The sequence below is a fragment of the Lissotriton helveticus genome, chromosome 5_1 (assembly GCF_964261635.1).
Source record: "Lissotriton helveticus chromosome 5_1, aLisHel1.1, whole genome shotgun sequence".
NCBI lineage: Eukaryota > Metazoa > Chordata > Amphibia > Caudata > Salamandridae > Lissotriton > Lissotriton helveticus.
Window position 1 is genome coordinate 110,174,637 of NC_136065.1, and position 22,584 is coordinate 110,197,220.

At 40.3% G+C, this 22,584-nt stretch overlaps 1 protein-coding gene across 1 annotated transcript in view; it reads right to left on the minus strand.

The window, feature by feature from the left end:
- Positions 1-4,630: 4,630 nt before the first annotated feature.
- ADGRD2 (adhesion G protein-coupled receptor D2) overlaps positions 4,631-22,584 on the minus strand; it is a 387,169-nt gene continuing 369,215 nt past the window's right edge. Inside the window, exon 24 of the mRNA XM_078640338.1 lies at positions 4,631-5,204. Within this exon, the coding sequence (XP_078496464.1) occupies positions 4,858-5,204 (347 nt within the window). The 3' untranslated portion in view covers positions 4,631-4,857. The remainder of the gene's footprint in view (positions 5,205-22,584) is intronic.

The following is a 22,584-nucleotide window of genomic DNA, read 5'->3' on the forward strand; positions in this document are numbered from 1 at the left end:
AGATTGGAAGCCTGGGTTGAGGAAAATTACATCTTATCCCCAGTGCAATATGGGTTCTGCAGGGGGATGGGAACAATGGAGCAGTGCGTGAACCTGGAACTTATAGTCAGCAAGTACACTAAAGCTAAAGATGGTATTCTATTCTTGTGCTTCGCTGACTTGAGTTCAGCATTTGATCTGGTGGAACATGCACTGCTCTGGCCTATCCTGCTGGCGATGGGTGCCCCCATTGAAATCATCCATCTGCTTGCCAGGCTGTACAATAACGTGTCCAGCAAAGTCAGATTTGGAACAGATGGAGAGTGCACCCCTTTTTTTAAAATTAAGAGAGGTATCCGACAAGGATGTGTACTTGCCCCTCTTCTGTTCTCCCTTTTTATAAATCAAGTAGACCAAATTTTAAGACAGACTAATGCAGATGCACCTATCATTAATGGTAACCCAATCCCAATCCTTTTATACGCGGATGACGCGGTCCTTCTTTCCAGGACTCAAAACGGATTGCAACATCTAATTAATCAGTTCCACATATTTACTGAAAGTACGAAGTTGAAAATTAATAAAGGAAAGACGGTTACAATGATATGTGGTAAGAAACCTTTTTTCTAGATGGGGAGAGATTAGAATCTGTCAGGAGTTTTTGTTATTTAGGCATCACTTTTTCAGGAGACGGGAGATGGGCCAGTGAACAAAAAGGTGTCCTTTTTAAAATGGCTAGGAATACAAGTTGTGTTTTTAGATTTGCTGCCAAATTAGGGGGTCGCAGAATTCATGAAATGTTGTCCATATATAATGCAAGATGTATAACATCAGCTATGAATGTCTGACAAAATATCGAAATCAAAAATATCGAAATACAAAAATATCGGAACAAAAATATCGAAGTCAAAAATATAGGAATCCTATCCCTAACAAGGTAAGTACAAAAATATCGAAAAAATAATATCGTAGTACAAAAATATCGAAATTAAAAATATCGTTTTTTTAAATGTATTAATAATAATGTAAAAATAATTATAAAATACATATAATGTTACAAATATTAAATAAAAATATTAAAACATAATTAAAAAATTAAAACTAATACATATACATTTAAAATAAATTAAAAACTTAATAATTTAATGTAATTTTATATTTTTTAATTTCATTTAATTGATTTAATTTAAATTTATTTTATTTTTACCCTGTACGACTGTACCCCAAAACCCCAAAACTGACCCTGAACCCTAAAAATACCCCTTTACCCAAAAACCCAAAACTGACCCTGAACCCTAAAAATACCCCTTCACCCATGAACTGAAAACTGACCCTGAACCCTAAAAATACCCCTTTACCGAAAAACTGAAAACTGACCCTGAACCCTAAAAATACCCCTTTACCCATGAACTGAAAACTGACCCATAACCCTAAAAATACCCCTTTACCCAAAAACTGAAAACTGACCCTGAACCCTAAAAATACCCCTTTACCCAAAAACTGAAAACTGACCCTAAACCCTAAAAATACACCTTTACCCAAAAACTGAAAACTGACCCTGACCCCTAAAAATACCCCTTTACCCATGAACTGAAAACTGACCCAGAACCCTAAAAATACCCCTTTACCCAAAAACTGAAAACTGACCCTGAACCCTAAAAATACCCCTTTACCCAAAAACTGAAAACTGACCCTGAACCCTAAAAATACCCCTTTACCCATGAACTGAAAACTGACCCTGAACCCTAAAAATACCCCTGTACCCATGAACTGAAAACTGACCCTGAACCCTAAAAATACCCCTGTACCCAAAATTAATTAATATTATTTAATTACCAATTAATTATTAATTAACAATAACAATAAAGTAAATATATTAGCACATTTGCTGTAATTAATTTAATTTAATAATTAATATTATTTTGCACAATTAATTAATTAAGAATAACAATAAATTATATATAAAAAAATTACTATAATTAATGTAATTAAATAATTAATAATAATTAATTACCAACTAATTAATAATTATAAATATGTAAAAAATTATAATAATTAATTAACTAATGAATAGAAATTAATTACCAATTAATTATTAATTAAAATATGTACAAACATATATCAATTAATTAATTATTATTAAATTACTTCCCACCCTATTCCCCTATAAACCCATAACCCGCTACAGAACATATTTATCTATTAATAAATTAATTAAAAATAATTAAAAATTAATTCTCAATTAATTAATTAATAATTCCTACTAATTAATAATTAATTTAACATAATTAAATTACTTCCCACCCTATTCCCCTATAAACCCACAACCCGCTACAGTAGTAAAAGACAATATTTAATAAAATAACATTAAAAATAAATAATAAAACATAATAAATACAATATAATATACACTAAATTTATTTAAAAATTGATATTAGTAACATCAAAGTTATTAATTTCGATATTATTAACATCGATATTTACAACTTCGATATTACTGATATCATGCCAATATCGATATTTAGACTGTCGATATTACTTACCTTCGATATTTTTGTATATCGATATTTAAACTTCGATATTTTTGCATATCGATATTTAAAAATCGATATTTTGTCTGTGTACCATCAGCTATATACGGGGCTGGGATATGGGGATATAATGCCCAGAGTGCTAACTTGATCCAGCGCGAGGAGAACGTGTTTTTAAAATGCTTAATTTGTGCCCCGGCTATGGCCTCAATTGAGATAGTACATAGGGAATTTGACATAAATTATGTTAATGATCTAATTATTTTACGACCCTTGTCCCTATGGCGCTCAATCTGGGCAAAGGAAGAGACAAAGTTTACTCAGGATGTAATTACTGACTGTATTAAGCTCGATCGCCGATTAAATATTCCCTGGTTAAGCCATATACAACATTGGTATAAGACACTGTATGGTCTAAACATCTTTAAAGATCTAACAACGGGGTCTGCGTTGTCGAAGCGGGAGCTTAACGTCTCATTCCTTAAATATACAGATGGGATTAGAATGGAAAGATATGTAAAACAAAGTACGTTTAATCTCTATCTGGAATATAACATCAATGAAGGCTTCCAAACTTACCTTACTGTTGTTAGTATCAGCTCCCACAGTTTTGTATTGACCCGTCTCCGGTTGGGAATTGTGCACCACCTAGTGGCATTCCCTGTAACTAAGAAACCCAGTACCTGTCTTTGTCCCTGCGATGATAAATCCAAACAGAGCACTTGTCACTTTTTGCTATTCTGTAACTTTTATACTTCTTTTAGGAAATTTGATCTGAAACCCATCTTTTTAAAATACAATACGCGTAGTACAAAAACAGCGATGCAATTGATGTTTAATTTAGAGACCCCCGATGTATGTTTCCATGTGGCCACTTATATTTTAAAATGTATTTCAGTACGAAAATCAATTATTGTATGAACTCAACTAATGATTTACTTTTTTAACCTTTTTATTATGTTGAAATTGAATACCCCTACCACTTATATCACTTACAGCTAGTAGAACGTAATGAGATACATTCCTAAAGTATTCGGATTTGTGCTGCTAAATGCATACTGCACTTTAGGAAGGATGGTATAGTCACTTCGCACTTTATTATGCTAATTTGCACATCTACTAATGCCGGACAAGTGCTGCTATTGTATACTGTATACAGAAAGAACGGTATAGTTGCTCTGCAGTTTATCTTGCTATTTTGCACATGTATTAGTAGAAGTACGCTTCACTGGAAGCTACACATCTGTAAGGATGATATAAATTAATTTTACACTTTAATATTGCTAAATTTGCACATACATTAGTAGACAAATGTACATGTATTAGTAGAAGTATGCCCTAATGTAAGTTATACATCTGTAAGGATGATATAATCAATTTTGCACTTTGATACTGCTAAATTTGCACATACATCAGTAGACAAATGTACCAAAAAGTACTTTAAGGATTGTCGGATATGTGTTGTTAAATGTATAATGTATTCAAGCAACCAAGGCATTTGGCAGACCAAAACTGACACATATGTATGTTGTATTTATCTTTATGTTTGTTTCTATATGGTTGTATTCATACATACCGAATAAAGCATCTTTGAAAGATATATATGTTTGTGTGTGTGTGTGTGCGTGTGTGTTTATATGTACACATCCATATATGTATGTGTGCGTGTGTATATATGGGTGTGTGTGTGTACACATTTACAAGGCAAAGCAAAATTGGGACAGGCTAGACATAAAATTAAGGCTAAATGCTTTAGTCCTACTTTTATGTCTGGCGTGTTCCGGTTTTCCCTTCTCAAAATCTGGTCACCGTACCAAAGTGCCCTCACATCATCAGCAGGAGCACCTCAGTAAAAGAAATCCCTGCCCAGTGGGGAACTAAATATGGCAAACGTCTGCTACCGGCCAGGCCCGTCTCCAACTTAGCAAGCACCAGGCTTAGGCCCTGACGCATCACCATTGCTATGGCATGGAGGGGTGCATATGTTCTGATTGGCGCATGTACGATGCAGCTGTCAACATTTCTTCAAATAACATTTCTTCAACTGGGTTTAGAAACTTGAAAAGTTATTTCTTCCGCACAAAGATGAAAAAGAGAAATGCAAAAAAAAAAACTGTGGGTGAATTTGACAATGGAACTTTATTATAATTTTTATATTGTCCACCTTCTATATCATCACTGTCTAAATACCAATATTTTATTACAGAAACAGTCATAATTCTCAGTTGCAAATTAGAGTAGTAATAAAAAGGCATAGGTAAAAAGGCATCACCGTTTTTTGTAATGTATTTATAAACATGTAAGCATCACTGCTGCAGAAGATCACGGGTTTGTGTTCTCCCATACACTACAGGTGGCGCCGGTGGGCCGCTTGTTTTGGCACTTCGTGGTGCGTTTGTGACTTCGCAAGAGTTTGCTCGTGGTCAGTGAAACAGACCCACCTCCGTCGTCCCTTCCAAAACCTTGTTGTTGGTGCTCGGTCTCGAGCTGTCTGTGATGACGGCTGTGCCAATACCAAAATTGTCTCTTTGACGCCTCTGTAGGCTTCCTTCACCTGCACCCAACTGTAATACAGACATGAAAGAGAAGCTCCGATTAGACTCTCTATCTGGCTGTCTCGACGTAGACATCCAATCAATCTCCCCTGGTACCTCCCCAGCTTCAAACTAATCCAGACCACTCGCTGCCATGACACTTAGGGCCATATGTATCAAGCTTTTTTCCCGTTTGCAAACATGCCGATTCTCAGAATCTGCCAGTTTGCAAATGGGAAAAAGCCTTTTGGGATGTATGATCCTAAAAGGCCGCCGCAAAATAGAGAAACGCAAAATTTGCGATTCTCTATTTTGCAAATGCAATTAAGGAATTGCAAATTGAGATTCTTTAAATGCAATTCTGGAAGCACCAGAAATTTGCTATTTGGCCTTAAGGAATTGAAAAATTACCACCAATTTCAAGTTAGTGGTAATTTGCGATTTTCTTCAAAAAAACACTATTTTGATTTTTTTTTTTAAAGTACCATGTCGCACATACATGCCGTTAGGGCATGTATGTGCGCAAAATGTGCACACATGCATATTTCAAGGGTGCAACACGGTGTCCTTTTGGCATCCTTGCAACCTTGAAATTGCATTCCCAATTTGCGATTCTCTCATTGGTAATCGCAAATTGAGAATGTCTTCCCTTTCATTCCTCTGGGCCTCCTAGCCCATAGGAATGAATGGGAAGGTATTCCTTAATTGTGAATCTCAACTTGCGATTCGCAAATAAGGAATATGTAGGATTTGCAATTTGAGAATCGTAAAACTCTTTTTTCATGCATATGGCCCCTACTGTCCTGCTGCAGATCACACCACGAGTCTGTAATACTCAAAAAGATCAGGACTTCAGGCAGCAGAACACACGACCGCCCATCCTCCCCACCTCCCTCCCTCAATGAAATCACCATAACAAAACACCTGTGTGGCAGACCTCCTCATTAGGAGTGGCCCTGATCAGAGTGTGTTGTTTATCGCACTCCATAAACACATCTCACACATGGAATAGCACATATCAGAAGTTTTCCCCGAGAAATTCGGGAAAGTTTGATCCGCCAAGATGTAACATGGACCCAAATTTTATCATACGATTCATACCCAATACAAGTTTGTGTAAGTAGTAATTAAGTCTCTCTGCCAGCAGGTGTGGTTGCAAGGGATGCCTGAAGACCAGGCAACTGGTAATGAGCCTTAGTGGCACACAAACTAAAAAAATAATTGTTAGATCAGCCAAATAAACAACTAATTGTTGAATTATTGGAAAGGTACACTCAATGCAGCTAAAAGATAAAGTACACAGACCAAAAGCAGAAGATGAAATCAAAGTAATAACATATATAATGTTACATGTACAAGCATGCAGTGGCGAGCAGTGTGAGCAGTGATCACTTGAAAATTGTGACAAAACCTTTTGTGAATGGTGAAGGGACGGAAGTATAAGAACAACAGAAACGAATTTAAGCAACAAGTGGCAAAAAAGTTTCCAGGTGCTCAGTCCGTACCGCGCTTCTTGTGGCCTTGCAATGGTCTGACGAAGGATCCGAAACGTCTCATTGAGCCTCATGTGGTAAGTCAATGTTTCAACCCAAGCATGTTAAACTAGGGGTCATAATCAGGACAGTAAAGATATTTGAGTACATCTGAGGGTTTTATTTGGTTGAGGGGTGCAGATAGGTTCCTAAGGGTAAAACAGTTATTAAGTATCATTAGCTTGTGGCACACAGCGAAGCAATCATTCCTGTGGACCAAAATTTACATGGTACCACAATAGAGCCCCTGTCAACTCATAAGCGAGTTGAAGAAGGCACACAGCTACAGTAGACCACTGTCGTCAGGAGCATAATAGGCAGTGTAATGAGTGGCAACTTCAGCCACTGCTGACTTTCCAACCACTAACACATTACATTAGAGCAGACCAACATAGGTCAATAAGGGTTGGATCCATGCCATATTTTCATGATAAACTCTGCTAAGTAAATAAGTTCCATTTAGACCACTTTTATGTAAATTAATTTTATGTGGCTATCCTAAAAACTTTAGCATTGATGCAACCTACCCGGACCTATTTTTCACACCCCTACTTTACAATGGACTACTCATAGTTTTATATCATATGCATGGGTATACAAGTCCATCCATGCAAGATGCTGATCCGTAAAAATGTAATAATGGCTGAAGGTCTCATGTATGAAATGGAGCCATGAGGCATTTATGTGTAGCCCGGCCCAGATAGAAAAAAAACCAGACGAGTCTTGGAGTCAGTGCAGCTTCTTCGGTGGCAGGCCTTTCTGAGGGTGGGGTGGGGGGACAGGCAAGGGCTACTGGGTCGCATCCATGTTGGTTGAGGGCACTTGCCTCTGTTGTCCTGAGGTATGTCCTACTATGACTCTACAAACGGGGCCTAATAGAACTCTTTCTGCACTTGATTCTCTGGGTAGACAGAGCAAGGTGTCCAATATTTCGCTGGGAGGTAGTGTGAGGTGCCAGAACTCAGCAATCAACATACAGACACCTTGGGTAGAAACATTGCAAACTTTATAGAACAGGAACACTGTGGCCAGAAATAGTCCAAGCGTACCTCCTTCAGGGGACTGTACTGCTAGGGAAGCAGCACAAGCGTTCTCTGTCATAGGACAGGTACAAATTGGGCATCACCAGTGCAAGTTTTGCTTCCGTACAGAATAGGTATACCATGGCAGTAGCAAAGCAAGCTCCTCTCTCATAGAAGGCAGCACATATAATCTTGCATTACTCACAGAACAGATCTGGCAAAGAAAACTAGTGCCAACTTTCACCACCCTCAGAAGATGTACACTTAAGGCATGAGGTACGTGTAGAAATGTCTCTGGATCAGATATTTAACTAACTTAGGTGGATGAGTGAGTGAATATGCAAGTTTTGACACCATTCTTTCTTAGATATTATATTTCTTGCAACTAGGCTAGGTACATTTATATTATATTAATCTTCATTTGCTACTATAACCATTAAAGGTTCGCTCCAGTGCTAAAGGCAAGAGCAGAAGACGAGGACCTTTAACAAGGGAGTGGGCCTTCTGTGGTCGGTATAGCCCGCTACGGAGGGCTCTAAGGCTATTAGAATAATCCACCATTAGAGGGAAGAATGTTCTAACAAATAAAACAAAGGCTTCACGGAGGGGATTTAAATCTCCTTGGGCTGCATGAGTCCTTTGTTCACAGCAACAACTGTGAACGACAAACATTTTAATGCTGGAGCTCCGACCTTTTACCAGCCATTAGAAGTCCAGAGCACTCCATTGAAGACAATGAAGCTTCAAACATTCCAATGTCCTAATAATTACTAATGAACTCCATCTTCTTAATTAGTGACTCATAGAAAGACAAGATCCTGACGAACAGCAAATGGTGACATATTCCTATTTGTCCTCACAGATCACTAGCAAAAAAATGTTGACTGAAACATGTTAAGATGAGAAAGCTTTTGTACACAGTTTTCAAATAATTACTGCGCTTGTGCAGCGACTAAACAGCTGAATGCCAGGCAATGCTGAGTGAAATAAGAATATCTAAAGAAATGATCTACAGCATAGTGTCAGTGTCAGTCTCTAAAGTCTAAAGGGGGCTTAGATGGGGTCCACACCCCAGTTCTATTTGCCCTGGCCCTCACTGGGCCTGACCACCAACGCTGCTGAATGTACCAGGAGCTGATACAAACAAAACAAACAGACACTGCATCTTTTAAAAAAAATCTTCCTGGGCTTCATTCGAATAGGATTTAACCTATAGAGGTCTATATGTATCCCCAGAATGTCATTGATGATGTCTTGCTCCAGGAGTTCAACTTGGGTCCCTACCATAATCAGTCTTGCAACAAAGGATGTCAGATTATCACCATCTGCTTCTTCTGGAATTTTCAAAAGACACAGGTTATCCCTTCTCTGATTATTCTCCAAGGACTCCAACTTTTGTTGCATTCCTTCTTCGCTTTTCTTTCAGGAATCTAACGCCTTCCTTATTTGCAGCCACTTGAAATGTTAACTCCTTAAATGAATTTCCCAACTCCTTTGTCCTATCTGCTAGATCATTGAACCGCTTTTCCAGATTGTCACGTCCGTCCGTATATCTTTCTGACCTGATTCTGAAGTCTCAAATCTGCTCCGAATTTCTGTAGTTAAAATCTGAATCAGATCTCCAACCGACTGGTTTGATGTCTGGGTTAATGTGACCTCAGCTACTGGAGTTATAGAGCCTACAGGCTCCTGTGCTGACAGCATACCCCTGGGGGGAGGGTAGACCTGCAGCAGTTGTCCACACATCGGGCTTCCCTGCCATTGACCCAGATGTTTGAGGGTGATTGACCTCTGGGTCTACTGTAGCTAAAACCTGAAAACTGTTCAGGCTTACAAAATCTACCTCCTCTTCAGTCGCCATTTTGTTCTTGAATGGTGATATACCGGAGTCAACGGATTCTCCACCCTGAATCTCCAATTGCCTTTACTCTTGTCTTCCCCTTTTTTTCTCAGTGTCAGGGTCTTAGGCATGACTTAAGGGTCCGGAGTGATGGGGTGATCTTAAGCCTTTGCTCCTGGTTCTCTGTCTGGGCCTTGTTTTTTTTAAGAGGCAACTGGACAAGTAGTGGGGTGGTGACTTCCCTGACAGGCTTCGCTGCGCTAACCTGCAATATATGTTGGTCTGGGCTGCAAGGGACCTGAAGGGGCGCCTCTTTTGCAACACCTCTTAAAGTACATCTTGATTGATTTGTAGTGCTGTCCTGCTTTATTTGGTCAGAAAATACCCACCCCCTCCAAGCCCTCCAAACACGGTTCATCCGCCTTGTATTTGCATACAAAATTTATAGAGCGCAACTATCACGCACGGGTATCTTGGCGCTATGATACACGAGTCATCAATCAATGGAAGGTGTCAGAGTGGATTTAACAGAGGGCCCTCCGGACAGTCAAGTTCTGGGAAACAGCCATGTTTTGACCATTTTCCTGAACAGCAAAAGATCCAGAGACTGTCTAATTTCCAAAGGGAGGTTATTCCAGAGTTTGGCGGCAGCCGAGCTAAACGTCTTGCCTCCTGACCTACTTTACAGATTTTAGGAGCTCTCACCAGGTGGGCTGTAGAAGAGCGAAGACACCTTGATGGAGTATACCCTACAAAGGTCTCCTGAAGAGGGTTGGGTCCAAAACCATGGAGGGCCATGAAGACCAGGCAGAGAGACTTAAACTGAACCCTCTGCATTATTAGCAACCAATGAAGTTCGGCAAGAACCAAAGAGCTTGATGAGCAACGTGGTTTCATCAGTGCAGTTTGGCCACCATGGTTTGGACTCTTTGAAGACGATCAACTAAGAATTTTGGGGCCTCCAATAGTAGGACGTTACAATAGTCCAACCTGCTGAGGATGACACTTCCAATGACCAATGCTCTGGCCATCTTTTGCAGCAGCGGAAGAATTTTCCTCAAAGCTCTAATCAGGGAAAAGCAGACCCCCACCAACTTATTTACGTGTATTTCCAAAGTAAGGTTAGCATCCATCATGACTTCCAAATTACATACAGCTGTAACCAGGACCACTGTAGAAACAGCTGAAGAAGGCCAAAAGTTATCAGGAAAGGGAGGAGGAACTTTCCCCACCACACAATATAGAACTTCAGTCTTATCTGAGTTGAATTGAAGTGAATTGGCTCTTAGCCAATGGGCAGTTTCTAGCATGCAATCATGAAAATTCGCCTGAGAAGTTGACCGATTTCTCTCTAGGGAAAAGAAGATTTGGGTGTCATCGGCGTAATTCACCAATTTCACACCATGTGCCTTAAAGATTTCAATCAAGGGTCTCATATAAATATTGAAGAGAATAGGGCTTATCGCAGATCCCTGCGGAACCCCATGGTGGATAGCGGCAAATATAGATTGAAACGGTGGAAGAGAAACCGCCTTTCACCTGTTGGATAAGTAGGACCGGAACCATTCCAGTGCCGTCCCCATCACCCCAACCTCTTCTAGCCTGGTCAGCAGAGTGTCCTGGTTGAGCGTGTCAAAAGTGGCAGACAGGTCAAGCAAAATGAGAATGCCTGATTGTCCTCGCATCCGAAGGTCATCTAACACGGTCACCAGAGTAGTCTCAGTTCCATGGCCAGGCCGAAAACCAAACTGTGCATCGTCAAGCCTGGAGTTGGAGTCCAGGAACTGAGATAGCGTTTTGCTGACCAGACGTTCAACGATTTTAATCGGATAAGGAAAGAGAGAAATTGGTCTATATTTACCAGCGCAGGTCGGGTCAAGTGTCGCTTTGTTTAAGAGCGGAGTGAACACAGCCCGTTTCCAGCATGCGGGTACAACTCCAGACGTTAGAGAGCTATTACAAATCTGACGTAAAATGGAAAGGAGCTCAGAGCCCCGTTTCTTCCACATTTTAGGTGGGAGAGGGTCTAAAGGGGAACCTGATGACAAACTCAAGGCAATTCTGTTAAAAATCTTCACGGAGAAAGGTTCGAAATGGTTCAAGGAGGTCCGAAAGTCTGATTCTACCCTGTTTACCTTTCCTCTCTCTCGTGGCACATTCATTTCTATGGTAAGGCCATCTTTCCTGGAGATGTTATTCACCTTCAGACCCTCAATGATGTTACGTATTTTCTCCATGGAAAAGGTCGCGAAATTGTCACACACGCTGGAGTTGGCTGGCTTTTGGATTGTGTGCATTCGGGAACAGCCATTTACTACACTATTTTAAAAATTGTTCTGCAGTGATTTTTTGAATTTAAAATAATGTTAGCAAAATATTCTGATTTTGCTAAATTAATTCCCCTCCTATAATCCACTATTGCAGCCTTCCACAAGGATTTGTAGAACTTCCTCCATTTCCTCTCTGTCTGTCGGCAGATCAATCTTAAGGATTTAAGGTGACCATTATACCAACCGGCTGACAGCATGCCGGTCTTTTTATGATTCTTTATGGGAGCAATCTGGTCAAGCCTAGTACTAATCTGGTCACAGAAGTCAGTATAGTTATCCTCCACTGACCCCCCACCACTAAAATCCTTACCAATGGAGAATACCGAGGATGAGAAGGTCTTGTTTTTTAAGAGTCCCCTCCAATCTCTACTCCTATATATACTTACCTCCTGCTGCAGGGCTATCCTATCATGAAGTGTCCATGTGCCTCCTCTCCTCCTGACTCTCATAGGCTGCAACAAGTCAGTGCCAACCAAATAAATGGCTGCCACTGCACCACTCACTCTGGCTGCCACTTGGTCTCCCAGACCGCGTCCTCCTCTCTTCCCACGGACAATGATCGCCACCGCGGCTCTATGCCCCCTGTGGAGCTCGTGCCCGGTTTTAGCCTATCGCTGCTCCTTCCCTGGAATCTCAGCGTGCTCCATGGTCTTCAATCAAATGCCCGTAGTGAAGAAAAATCAAACTCCCTGATCCCTTTGCTTCACTTTCTACATTTCTGAGCAAGGTAAGCTAATTTTGAAGTTTTGCACGCCCTTGGGTCATGTTAACGTTTCTTGACTTGGAAGCACATTCGAACAACTGCCAGCCGGCCGACATGTTCTCTGCCAATACAGACAATGCATCTTGCCACACACATTAATGTGCCCAAGCACCTTACATTGCAAAGGAGTGGTGTTTGCTTAAAACGTTTCAATCTAACTGTATGCATTTGTGTGTATCTATCTATAGCCAAATATATATATTTATGTAGATGTTCATGCACATATATGTACATATATATATATCTTGCTATTAAAAAAACTACCCTTCCATCCTTCCCACTCTGTCTCTTTCCAAACCTTTATGACTACTATGAACTCTCAAACATCCTTCTCAAACTTTCATCCCTCATTTGGCCATCGCCCCAAATAACAAGAACACACTACCACTACTTACAAAAAGCCTACTACTTCCCTTTAACAAATCTAGTCCTATAATTCTATCTTTACTTCAAACTCCCCCTTTTCAAATCCATGCCTATTATGTGATTTCCTTTGCAAAGGCTTTGTGGTTTTTCTATTGGATTGTGGAGGCCGTTCTGTGCCTCTTTGTTGATGAGCGTTCAGAGGACTGATGCTCCAGCTTAAAAACATCGCTATGAGGCCTGATCCTGCCTTCGTGGTTGAGAGTGCTTGCTGAGCCAGCGCTGCAGACTGCAACCCCTGGTGTGTGTGTCCCAAGGCTCCTTTGTTATCCAGGCATGTGAGCTGTGCTGGGTGCACCTTTTCACAGAGCAGAATCGGCCAAATAATGACATGACTCAACTCCAGCCTGAGGAGCCTGACTGCGACATCCGTCCCCACCCGACTACCTCGCCCAGGGCCGGCTTTAGCTCTGGTGGCACCTGGTGCGACAATCAATTTTGCCATCCTCACACACCATGAACCCTCCTCGGATTCTCACACTACCACCGGGCAAAAGTGTCCCTCATCTCTGCAATCATAAGCTAATGCTAAACAAGTGCCCGCCCTGAGGTCGGCGCCCCCTCCACAGGTCAGCGACCAGTGCGGCCGCACCAGTCGCACCGCCCTAAAGCTGGCCCTGCCCCAACCAGAGAGGGTCAGCATACAGCTAGGCACACCCTGTGTCAGTGGCCTATCGACACCCTAAAAGGATGCTCCTAAGGTAGTGTGCATGTTCACCAGACGCGGGTGGGCCCTGACCTCATTGCGGCTTGCATCAGCCAGTGGTTGTGCATGGAAATACTTGGTGATTACTTGTGACCGGACCCGAGTGGTCCCACGACTCATAGAGGCTGCATTGATCAGGGGAGTGTAACAAAAAGCATCTGAAAGCCCCTATTCAGAGTGACTGTGTGTTGGCATGCATGTCACCAGAACGTGCTCATCACTTTCAGTAATACTGTAGTACATTGAGTAGGTGCATATGTGCTTCTGTGCCCTGCGTGGGATCCAAGTTTACCAGATAAAGCTTAGTAGGAGCGCAGGTGCACTGCACTCTTTGTGCTTAAGATGATATGTGGTGATTCATGTGCTGATTGTAATATTTTGTGATTCATAAGCTTTTTCATAATTTGCGGAATTTCATACCCTAAGTATTTTCTGATGTGTGTTTTTTTGCCTTGCATTGTCCAGGATAACGAGTACTATAATAACATTGGATGCCAATATTTATGATTCATGTATTTTGGTCTTGTTTTTCTACAATATACTATATACATTTTTAAGTAATCCTGTCTGGAGTGTCTTTTGTGGTGTATTCATTGTGTTGCTTTGTGAATGTTTTGCGCAAACGCTTTACACATTACCGATGATGAGAAGTCTGACTGCTCTGTGCCAAGCTACCAGAGAGTGAGCACAGGATATCTTTGGTGTGTAACTTACTTGCCCAGTGGTGGGTTCTGTCTGGCTTAGTTGCATACCCTAGTCAACCCGAAACCCCATTTCTAACACCATGCATTACTGAAACCTCAGTGGATTCAGAATTGTGCTGCGAACAAGGCAACACGTTTAAAGAAATTTGACCATGTCTCAGTGGTCTGGAGACAGCTTATTTGACTTCTTCTCAAGCACAGAGTCGGATTAAAAGCCCTATCCCTTATCCACAGGGTCTTTTATAGGTTTGTTCACTCCTGCCCTGGTGAAAGATTCTCCAGGCACTACTTGGAAGGAACTCATTCTTCTAACCCGGTTCCTTTCCTGCCTGTACCTTGGTTCAAACTCTTGAGGGAGGGGAAATAGTATTTTGGGCCCTGATTACAGGATCCCGTAGAAACAAAAGTATGGACAAGGATAGGAGTTAGATTAGGAGTTGTATGATAAACCTTACACGCTTGCATTTTCCCTTGATAGATTTCAGCAGGTCAAACCATGTTGGGCTACAAAAAAAAAAGAAAAGAAAACCTGTGGGATTGGAAGTGTCAAAAATGATTCTACATGTTATTATTTTTATTATTATTATTATTATTATTATTATTATTATATTAAATTTGTAGGGCGCACAGCTACCCTGAGGTTTCCCAGCACCAAGGACCAAGCAACAGAAAGACCAAAGTTACTGGTTGAACAGCCAGGTCATAAGGTTTTTATGGAAACTTATATGATTAGTTTCATGCCGAAGTAAGAGAGGAAGTGAATTCTTAGCCAATTGAGGTCCTGAAAAGTACCTGAAATGGAAGATGTTTTGGGAACATGACAGAGCATCCTAGCCTAAGAATTCTGTACAACTTGTAGTCTGCGAATTACCTCCTTGTTGGCTCTAGATAGAGGATGTTGCCATAGTCCAATCTCGACATTATCAGTGCTTGGATTACAGTTCTTTGGGTCGGTCCAGGCAACATCCATAGTATCTTACGGAGCCACCTCAAGATGGTAAAGCAGATAGACGCAGTTTTGATAACTTATGCCCCATTTTCCTGTTGCAAACTCAAAAGTTGCGCTATTTACCCCAGATGGAAAATACTTAGCCCTCGGGTAATGTATTGATCATGTCTGGAAATACCCAACTCTATTGTTCCGAGCGTGTAATGAGGGCCTTATATACTTTGGAACTACCTCCCTATACATCTTCTCAGTCTTCAGAACCACCTAAGATTCAAGATGGCCCTGATTAATACCAGTCTAACTACTGGAGCCCTTGTGTTTCCAATTGCAGATTAGTCTAACCTAAATGCCTCAGTTGGCAGCTATCATTTAGCACCAAGATGTTCTACAAAGTGGATGAGTGCTGAATGAATGCAAGAATGAATTCAAAGGGTGGAAATGAGGCAAAGCACCTGGCTTTAATTTTCAGATTTTTCTCTGCGTTGGTGATGGAAGCACCACACACTATGAGTTTTTTGTGGCAGATGCTATTTGGGAGAAATAGAGACATATATTTACATTTCAATGAATAATCGTTCCCTTGTAGAAATGGGTGTCAAAGTAAAATCTATGCAGCCCCTGTGGACGTTTGGAAAGCATAATGTAATTTGAATTTGAACACTGAGCTGCTTTCCATACATCACAGACAGAGAGATAGATAGATAGATAGATAGATAGATAGATAGATAGATAGATAGATAGATAGATAGATAGATAGATAGATAGATAGATAGATAGATAGATAGATAGATAGATAGATAGATAGATAGATAGATAGATAGATAGATAGATAGATAGATAGATAGATAGATAGATAGATAGATAGATAGATAGATAGATAGACAGACCGATAAGGCATAATCCTAAACTGAACACACAATGTCTTTTACTCAGAGACTTTGCAGTTGCTATGAACTTGCAGAGAAATGTCCAAAAGTATAGCTGTATTCTGATCTGCTAATTTGAAAGTTCTTCTGCAATTATATATTTGCAGGGGGCTCCTTAAAGATAGCAGAGGGGAAATGTTTATTGTTACAAAACTAGATCAGGGTTGTTTTCAGTCACAACCAGCGGGAACTGTTATTTGTCTGCCCTTAAGTACCTAAGGGGAGAAACACAAATGTGATAAAAAAGGAAAAACGTGGGCAGATGGATTGTAGCATATTGGAGGAAAACTCTACAGAGGTAACTTTTGTAAACGTCATTAGCCTATTGGATGATGACTCCACCGCTTTCCTTTACCGTATCTGATTGAGCCTTATGCTAATTCTGATTTACCATGCATTGTGATTACCCTTATAGTTTGCCTTCTGTATTGCTCCTTACATTAAAAATAACCCTTCTTTTTTTCCAAATTTTACTGGAATTCATCCTTCTTGAATAAAGACTTAATGAACGGGGTATGCTGACTTATTTGATGCTGAACTGCTGTCAGTTGGCACACATTGACTCATATAATCTTATGTTTAACAACATCTCCGACCGTGCAAACGTGCTTTATTTAAGATAATCTTATAAAATAGCATCATCATAAAAACCAATATATTAGGCAATCTTAGGCAGAGATTTCAACTCTGTCTTAAGCAAGCAGGAAGGAATGTTTAAAGTTTTCATAGTTGTTTTATGGGCGTTCTGCTCAATGTAGTAATATTTTTTTGCACTTTCCTCTGGACTTGTTCTTGCCAGTATATCTTAAACCCCATTGTTAGGTATTGCCCCTGTTTGGGAACACATGCCATGGTTGGGCTACAAGAAACTCAGAAGTAAGAAGAAAACAGGTTGGGTTCATCCCAGCGAGTTGACCCTGAGAACCCAACCATAGCTCTAGAGATTTGAAAAAGGGTGGTCCCTGTGGGACTGCCTAAAGGAATATTTAAGAGTGGGGGTTATATTTATTGCAGCTTCAAAAAAGGAAATCTAGAGAAACCATGTAACCAAGTGATTGAAAGTCATTTGTGACTCAAAATATCTTTCAGGTAACAAGGTGGCCAGATAAGCACAGAGCTGTAAAATCAGGAAATGTCTCTTCAACAAAAGTTTATGAGGAATGCAACAGGTTTCATATTAATTCTAATTAAGGAGGTAACAATGATCTGATGTAAATCTAATCAAATAAAGAAAGGAGTCAATGTTTTGTACCTTGACAAGTAAAGCACTGCAAATGGCAAACACGGTGATTAAATTTCATGGTGAATTATATCAAGGCGAAACATTAGGGAGGTATGCTTTGGGCCTTCTGACTTCTGAAGAACTTCCTGATTCCTTTTTATTGTGGGATGCTAATCATCAGAAAAATATAAGGCAATATTTGGTCAACTACACCATTTGTTTCCAACAGCAAAGATTGTCAAGAAGACAGCTTTATCAATGAGTTTTGTGTCATATTCCTGGTGGAACTCATGCTAAAATTACAAATACTAGTTTTGATCTCTTTTTATATATACATCAGAAAAACTGGAAATCTCTCCCCATTTCATCTGATGCATTTTTTTTTAAAACATACGTGGACTTACCTCTGCTAGGAACAGGGAAGTGGTGGGGAAGGTAGAAGGAGACCCTGTCAGAACTGCTGACATTTCCATCTGCTGTTTGCAATTTTCAAAGAGCCTTTGGTTATCACATTTTTAAGCAACTAAATCAAGGCTACATCCCAAGGATGGAGTGAAAATAAGGGTTTAGGTGGTTCAAGCGGAGCTAAAATCTGAAGCACAGCAAAATAAAAGATGTCCCTTGTAAGACTATTCAAGATTTTCTCTACGTTTCCAGAAATAAGGTGAATATCTAGAATACCAAGATATTCAGAAATGTGCCCCAAATGGATATGTGTTAATGAGGCACAATATGTTCCTTCAGAACAAACATATATTTGGGGATAAGGGGAGTTTCAGTTATTGTTTTTTGATTTTCCTTTTAACTTCTTTGCCCTCACATAAAGTCTAAAATGACATCATGACCTAAACTTCGCTTTTTGATAGTTCAGAAGATGAATATGATCTCTCTGTGTAAGTTCCAGAAAATTTGATGTACCCTCCCAGAAAGCACTATGCAATCATTAGATACAAAGATAAGTCTCTATCAGCATGAAAGGAAGAGGACCTAGACTGATAGTATAAACATATTTATGTAAAGCCCTAGTGGACTGAGAAATGGAAACCTGGAAACTTCATATACAAACTCTAATGAGAGATAACGATGAAAGCAAACTCACTGGAGGGAATTAGGTTGACGTTTCTTGACCTGACACATTTCAAAAATTCAACTTAAAGCTCCTGAAAGTGATATGTTAAATCAGAAATATTGTGTGAATGCAATGGCTAATGGGATAATCCAAATCAAATGAAAGAGCGTATGGCATTGAGTAATAGGGGGTGATTTGCTTTTGGAATTTTTGACATTGGTCAAGTGATGCACTTAATGGAATAATACCACTCATACGTCTCGAAGTACTATTTGGAGTCACTCAGAGATGGGTACTATATAAGTACTTTCAAAGGTCCTGTTTTTATACCGACAAAATAGCAAAATGCATCTCCCAGAACAGGGAAGGAAGGGCACATACTATTGCTTTGGGGCTTAACATTTTGCAGATCAAATCTGTGCAAATTCACCTTTCTGCACGGACTCCTTGGATGTTTTGCTTATTCGTGGACTGATGTTGGCTGGATCATAACGTGTGTGATATGACACTGCCACTCAGTGTCACAATGCATTTATGCTTTACCTATAAAATATAATGTAAATTTGTTTATACCCAATTGGCCTATTTTGCATTCCAGTAAGACCATGGTACATTGATGCAGGAAGTGCACTATTGGAGTGAAAATTAAATGTCACATGTGGGCTGAAGTGTTTATTTAAACCTCCCACATATGACTAAAACATAGGTATTTATTTAGAAGACTGTTATATCCTGGCTGGAGTTTGAAACACATGAGAGAAAAGGTGCTCTGTCATGTAGGAAACTTATTTTTTGTTACATCTGTTCCGGGAACTTACCTGAGGCCCCAAGTGTGAAGGGGAAGACTAAGCTGGTACTGCTCAGCAAGACAACATGTTACAAGAGACAGTGCTGAAAACATGTCTGACCACTCTTGCAGCTTACTCCACCTTAGTGTTTCCGTGATTGCTGAGAAGAGTGGTCTGCTGCTTGTGAGGAGCGTATGAATGGAAGGAGCAGCAGTGAGATTGCAGAGTTCAGCACTGGACAAAGGATGTCAAACTTGGTCTTCTTCCTTGGTAACTCACTGACCCCATGTGTGCAAGAAAGGTGTGTCAGTAACCCTTTTCCTAGATGGCAGGGAATCAGTGCGTGAGCTTTCATACTCAAGATGGAGTTGAATTTTTTCATGTGATGTCACTTCTAGATTGAACCACATATAAAAGGAGCATTTACAAGCGGTGATGGATATGTCACAGCACAATCAATTGTTTTTTTGTTTGCTGTGCACTTTGCAGATATTCTGCTATTATTGTCCTTCATTTATCTCCTTCCAGTCATAAACCCTGTGGATGGTTACCTGATGTCCTGGCTTGACTCTTTTCTCTACCCTGATGTCAGAGAGTATTTGGGGCCCTGCTTGTCTACTTCTGCATTAATCTTAATCTTCAATCAATGGCTATAAAATTGCCAGGGAGGTTGTTTGCACTTGTGACTTTTTCCTCCTATATGGGACCCCATTAAAGGGACACCTTTCACGTGTACTGTTAAGTGCAGGGTGACAATATACTTAATGGGTGGAGTCTCCCTTTTGGCAAGGAATCAAGAGGGAAGCCCACAATGCTCAGTGTAAAAAAGTGGACCAGATAAAATATTAAAGAAAAATCTGCCCCAATTAGAAAAGTTGTTGAAAGCTGTTTGTCACTTTGTATGCTGAGTTACATTTGTCAGGGCAGGTCTGGCGAATAAAAGTGTCTTTTCACATTTCTGCCTGGGAAATAGCAGAATTGTGCTTGAAAGTTATTTCCACTTTTTATCAAAAACCAACTTCAACATAGTTTCTTCCGGCATCTGCTTTGAACAAATAAAAGTGTACTTTATGTTGCCAACATGATAAAAGGAATTAAATAGTTTTTCTGGCATCTTTTCCTTTACTAGGCCCTAATTCGCATTTTAAATGGCCACAAGATGTTGGTCTGCTAGAGGGCAATTCAGCTACTTATGAAGCAAGGAAGCCTGACCCTCTAGGCTGGATGAGCCATGCAGGAGGAGCAAGAACAGATGGTATTGCACAGCCTACAGAAACAACTTAACTTTTCAGATGAAGATCACAAAAGTTGACTGAAATGACAGAACTGTTTTCATTCAGAGGGTTCTCTCAGACTTTTGTCTCTGTCCACAGCAAGAGAGAAAACTGTTTCTAGAAAAGACTGAGGGAGTCTCCCCTCATTTCATTAGGTATATTTAGGAGGGGAATATAGAACTCCTGAGGGGACGGCCTGACTAGTGTTGTTTTGAAAGTGGGACACTGGTACAGTTTCCAGTAAGGTGGAAAAGGACATGTTAAGTATGGGGATTTGGAGGGAACTCTGTCAACATTGGAACTTGAGAATTCTCCAAGTAGCCTGGGTAGTGAATTGAAAAAAAATGAATCTTGCCACCATCTCTTGGACTTGGAAAATCATATGGAGATAGGAAGAACCCTGCTTTACTTGCTGGGCTCCATCTAGTGAGAAAGAACCAGCTAGCAGCTGAGAGCCAACTTCACTGGACCCTGTGGGAGCCTTGGCTGGGGACAGACCTGCTTCCTGGAACCTGTCACGTTGACCTCGGTGCTGCATGAGAGACCAGGAGTCACTATCCCAGTGTCAAGAACTGGTGGAACTCTTGGATGTAGCAAGGAGTAGTGGCAGAGACCTTTCTTAGAGCTGTGACTGGAATCCCAAAGAAGATTGCCAGGGATTGTGGCAAGACAGATTCTGGAGGAAATCAATAGATCCTCAATTTTCTTAGTATTTCTCTGAGTAGGCTTCCCTGTCTTGAGAGAAAGAAAAGGCAGTAGCCAGCTCCTGCATCCAGGTGGAATGTTTCCTCTAAAATACCAATCCTCAACATCTGCCACTCAGAAAAATCAGCCCCTTCCTTATTTTCACCTCCCTGGTTTATATAGAGAATGATACCTGGTATAGCTGGGAGAAGCTAAGATTCCAATCCGCCTCTTGTAGTGGTTGGGGAAGAAGAGGCGTATCCAGTGAAAGAGAAAACCACATTGGGCCATTCCAACTAAAGACTGATGTCAGCCCAAACCCTTATTAAATGAGACTTCACCCCATAATTTCTTGGCGTCTTATTGAAACTGGCATTTAAGACCTGGGATGGCAGGTTAACCATTGTTACTTTTAAACTTCTGCTATGCCTATGGGCATCTTCCCAAATTAAAAACATCCACAGCTCTGGACCCTTAGTCCATTTTTAATAATTTTTGTGTCATTTTGATTAATATTAAAGTGTTGATTTTTTCCCCAAATTGGCTGTCCTGGGAACTTCTGGAACAACTGGAAGCATAGAGAAATTGGATGATCATGGTCTCTTCCACTGTTCCTTAGAGGCTCGTCGACGTAATGGAAAATATTAAAAGAAGCCCGGCTCACTAAAACGTCTAGAATACTAGCATAGGATGAAACTTGCTAGAGATCTTGAAGACCAGTATGTTTTAAGAAGTAGATTCGAAGTTTAAGAAAGTTTGGGGCACTCTTCTCCGACGCATGGAGGGTGGAGTAGGGGAAAGGAAAGAACGGATTGGAATAACAAATACATACATCTGGTATTCTCTTACCACCCACTGTGTATGTTGGCTGGTGTTGGCAAAATGTTTCACTTTTTTGTGTGGTCTTTTTACAATGTCTTGGCAAATCTGGTGTCACTGCATTACCTTGTAGTTGGTGCTCTGTACATTAGTTGAACATAACAAAGTTATGTTCAAGTATAAATTTCATCATGCCTTAGCATGAGAGCATTAGACTACACCAGGAAAACATTTTCAGAAAATATGGCAATGCTTGGAGACGTTAAGGGTTTACATGGTAAGAATAGACCATCAGAAGGGAACATGCCATGATCTCTCTATGCCTGCATAGTGGCAAATAGAGAACAGACATGAATGTGACAAAGCAATTCAAGTTTTTATGAAATGTTTCCCTACCTAAGCGTCAGTGACAAAAGAAGGCTGGTGACAGACCACCTCTGGAAGTTTAGGTGTGGCCATAAAGAAGCAAAAGAGTAGAGTGACATGTTC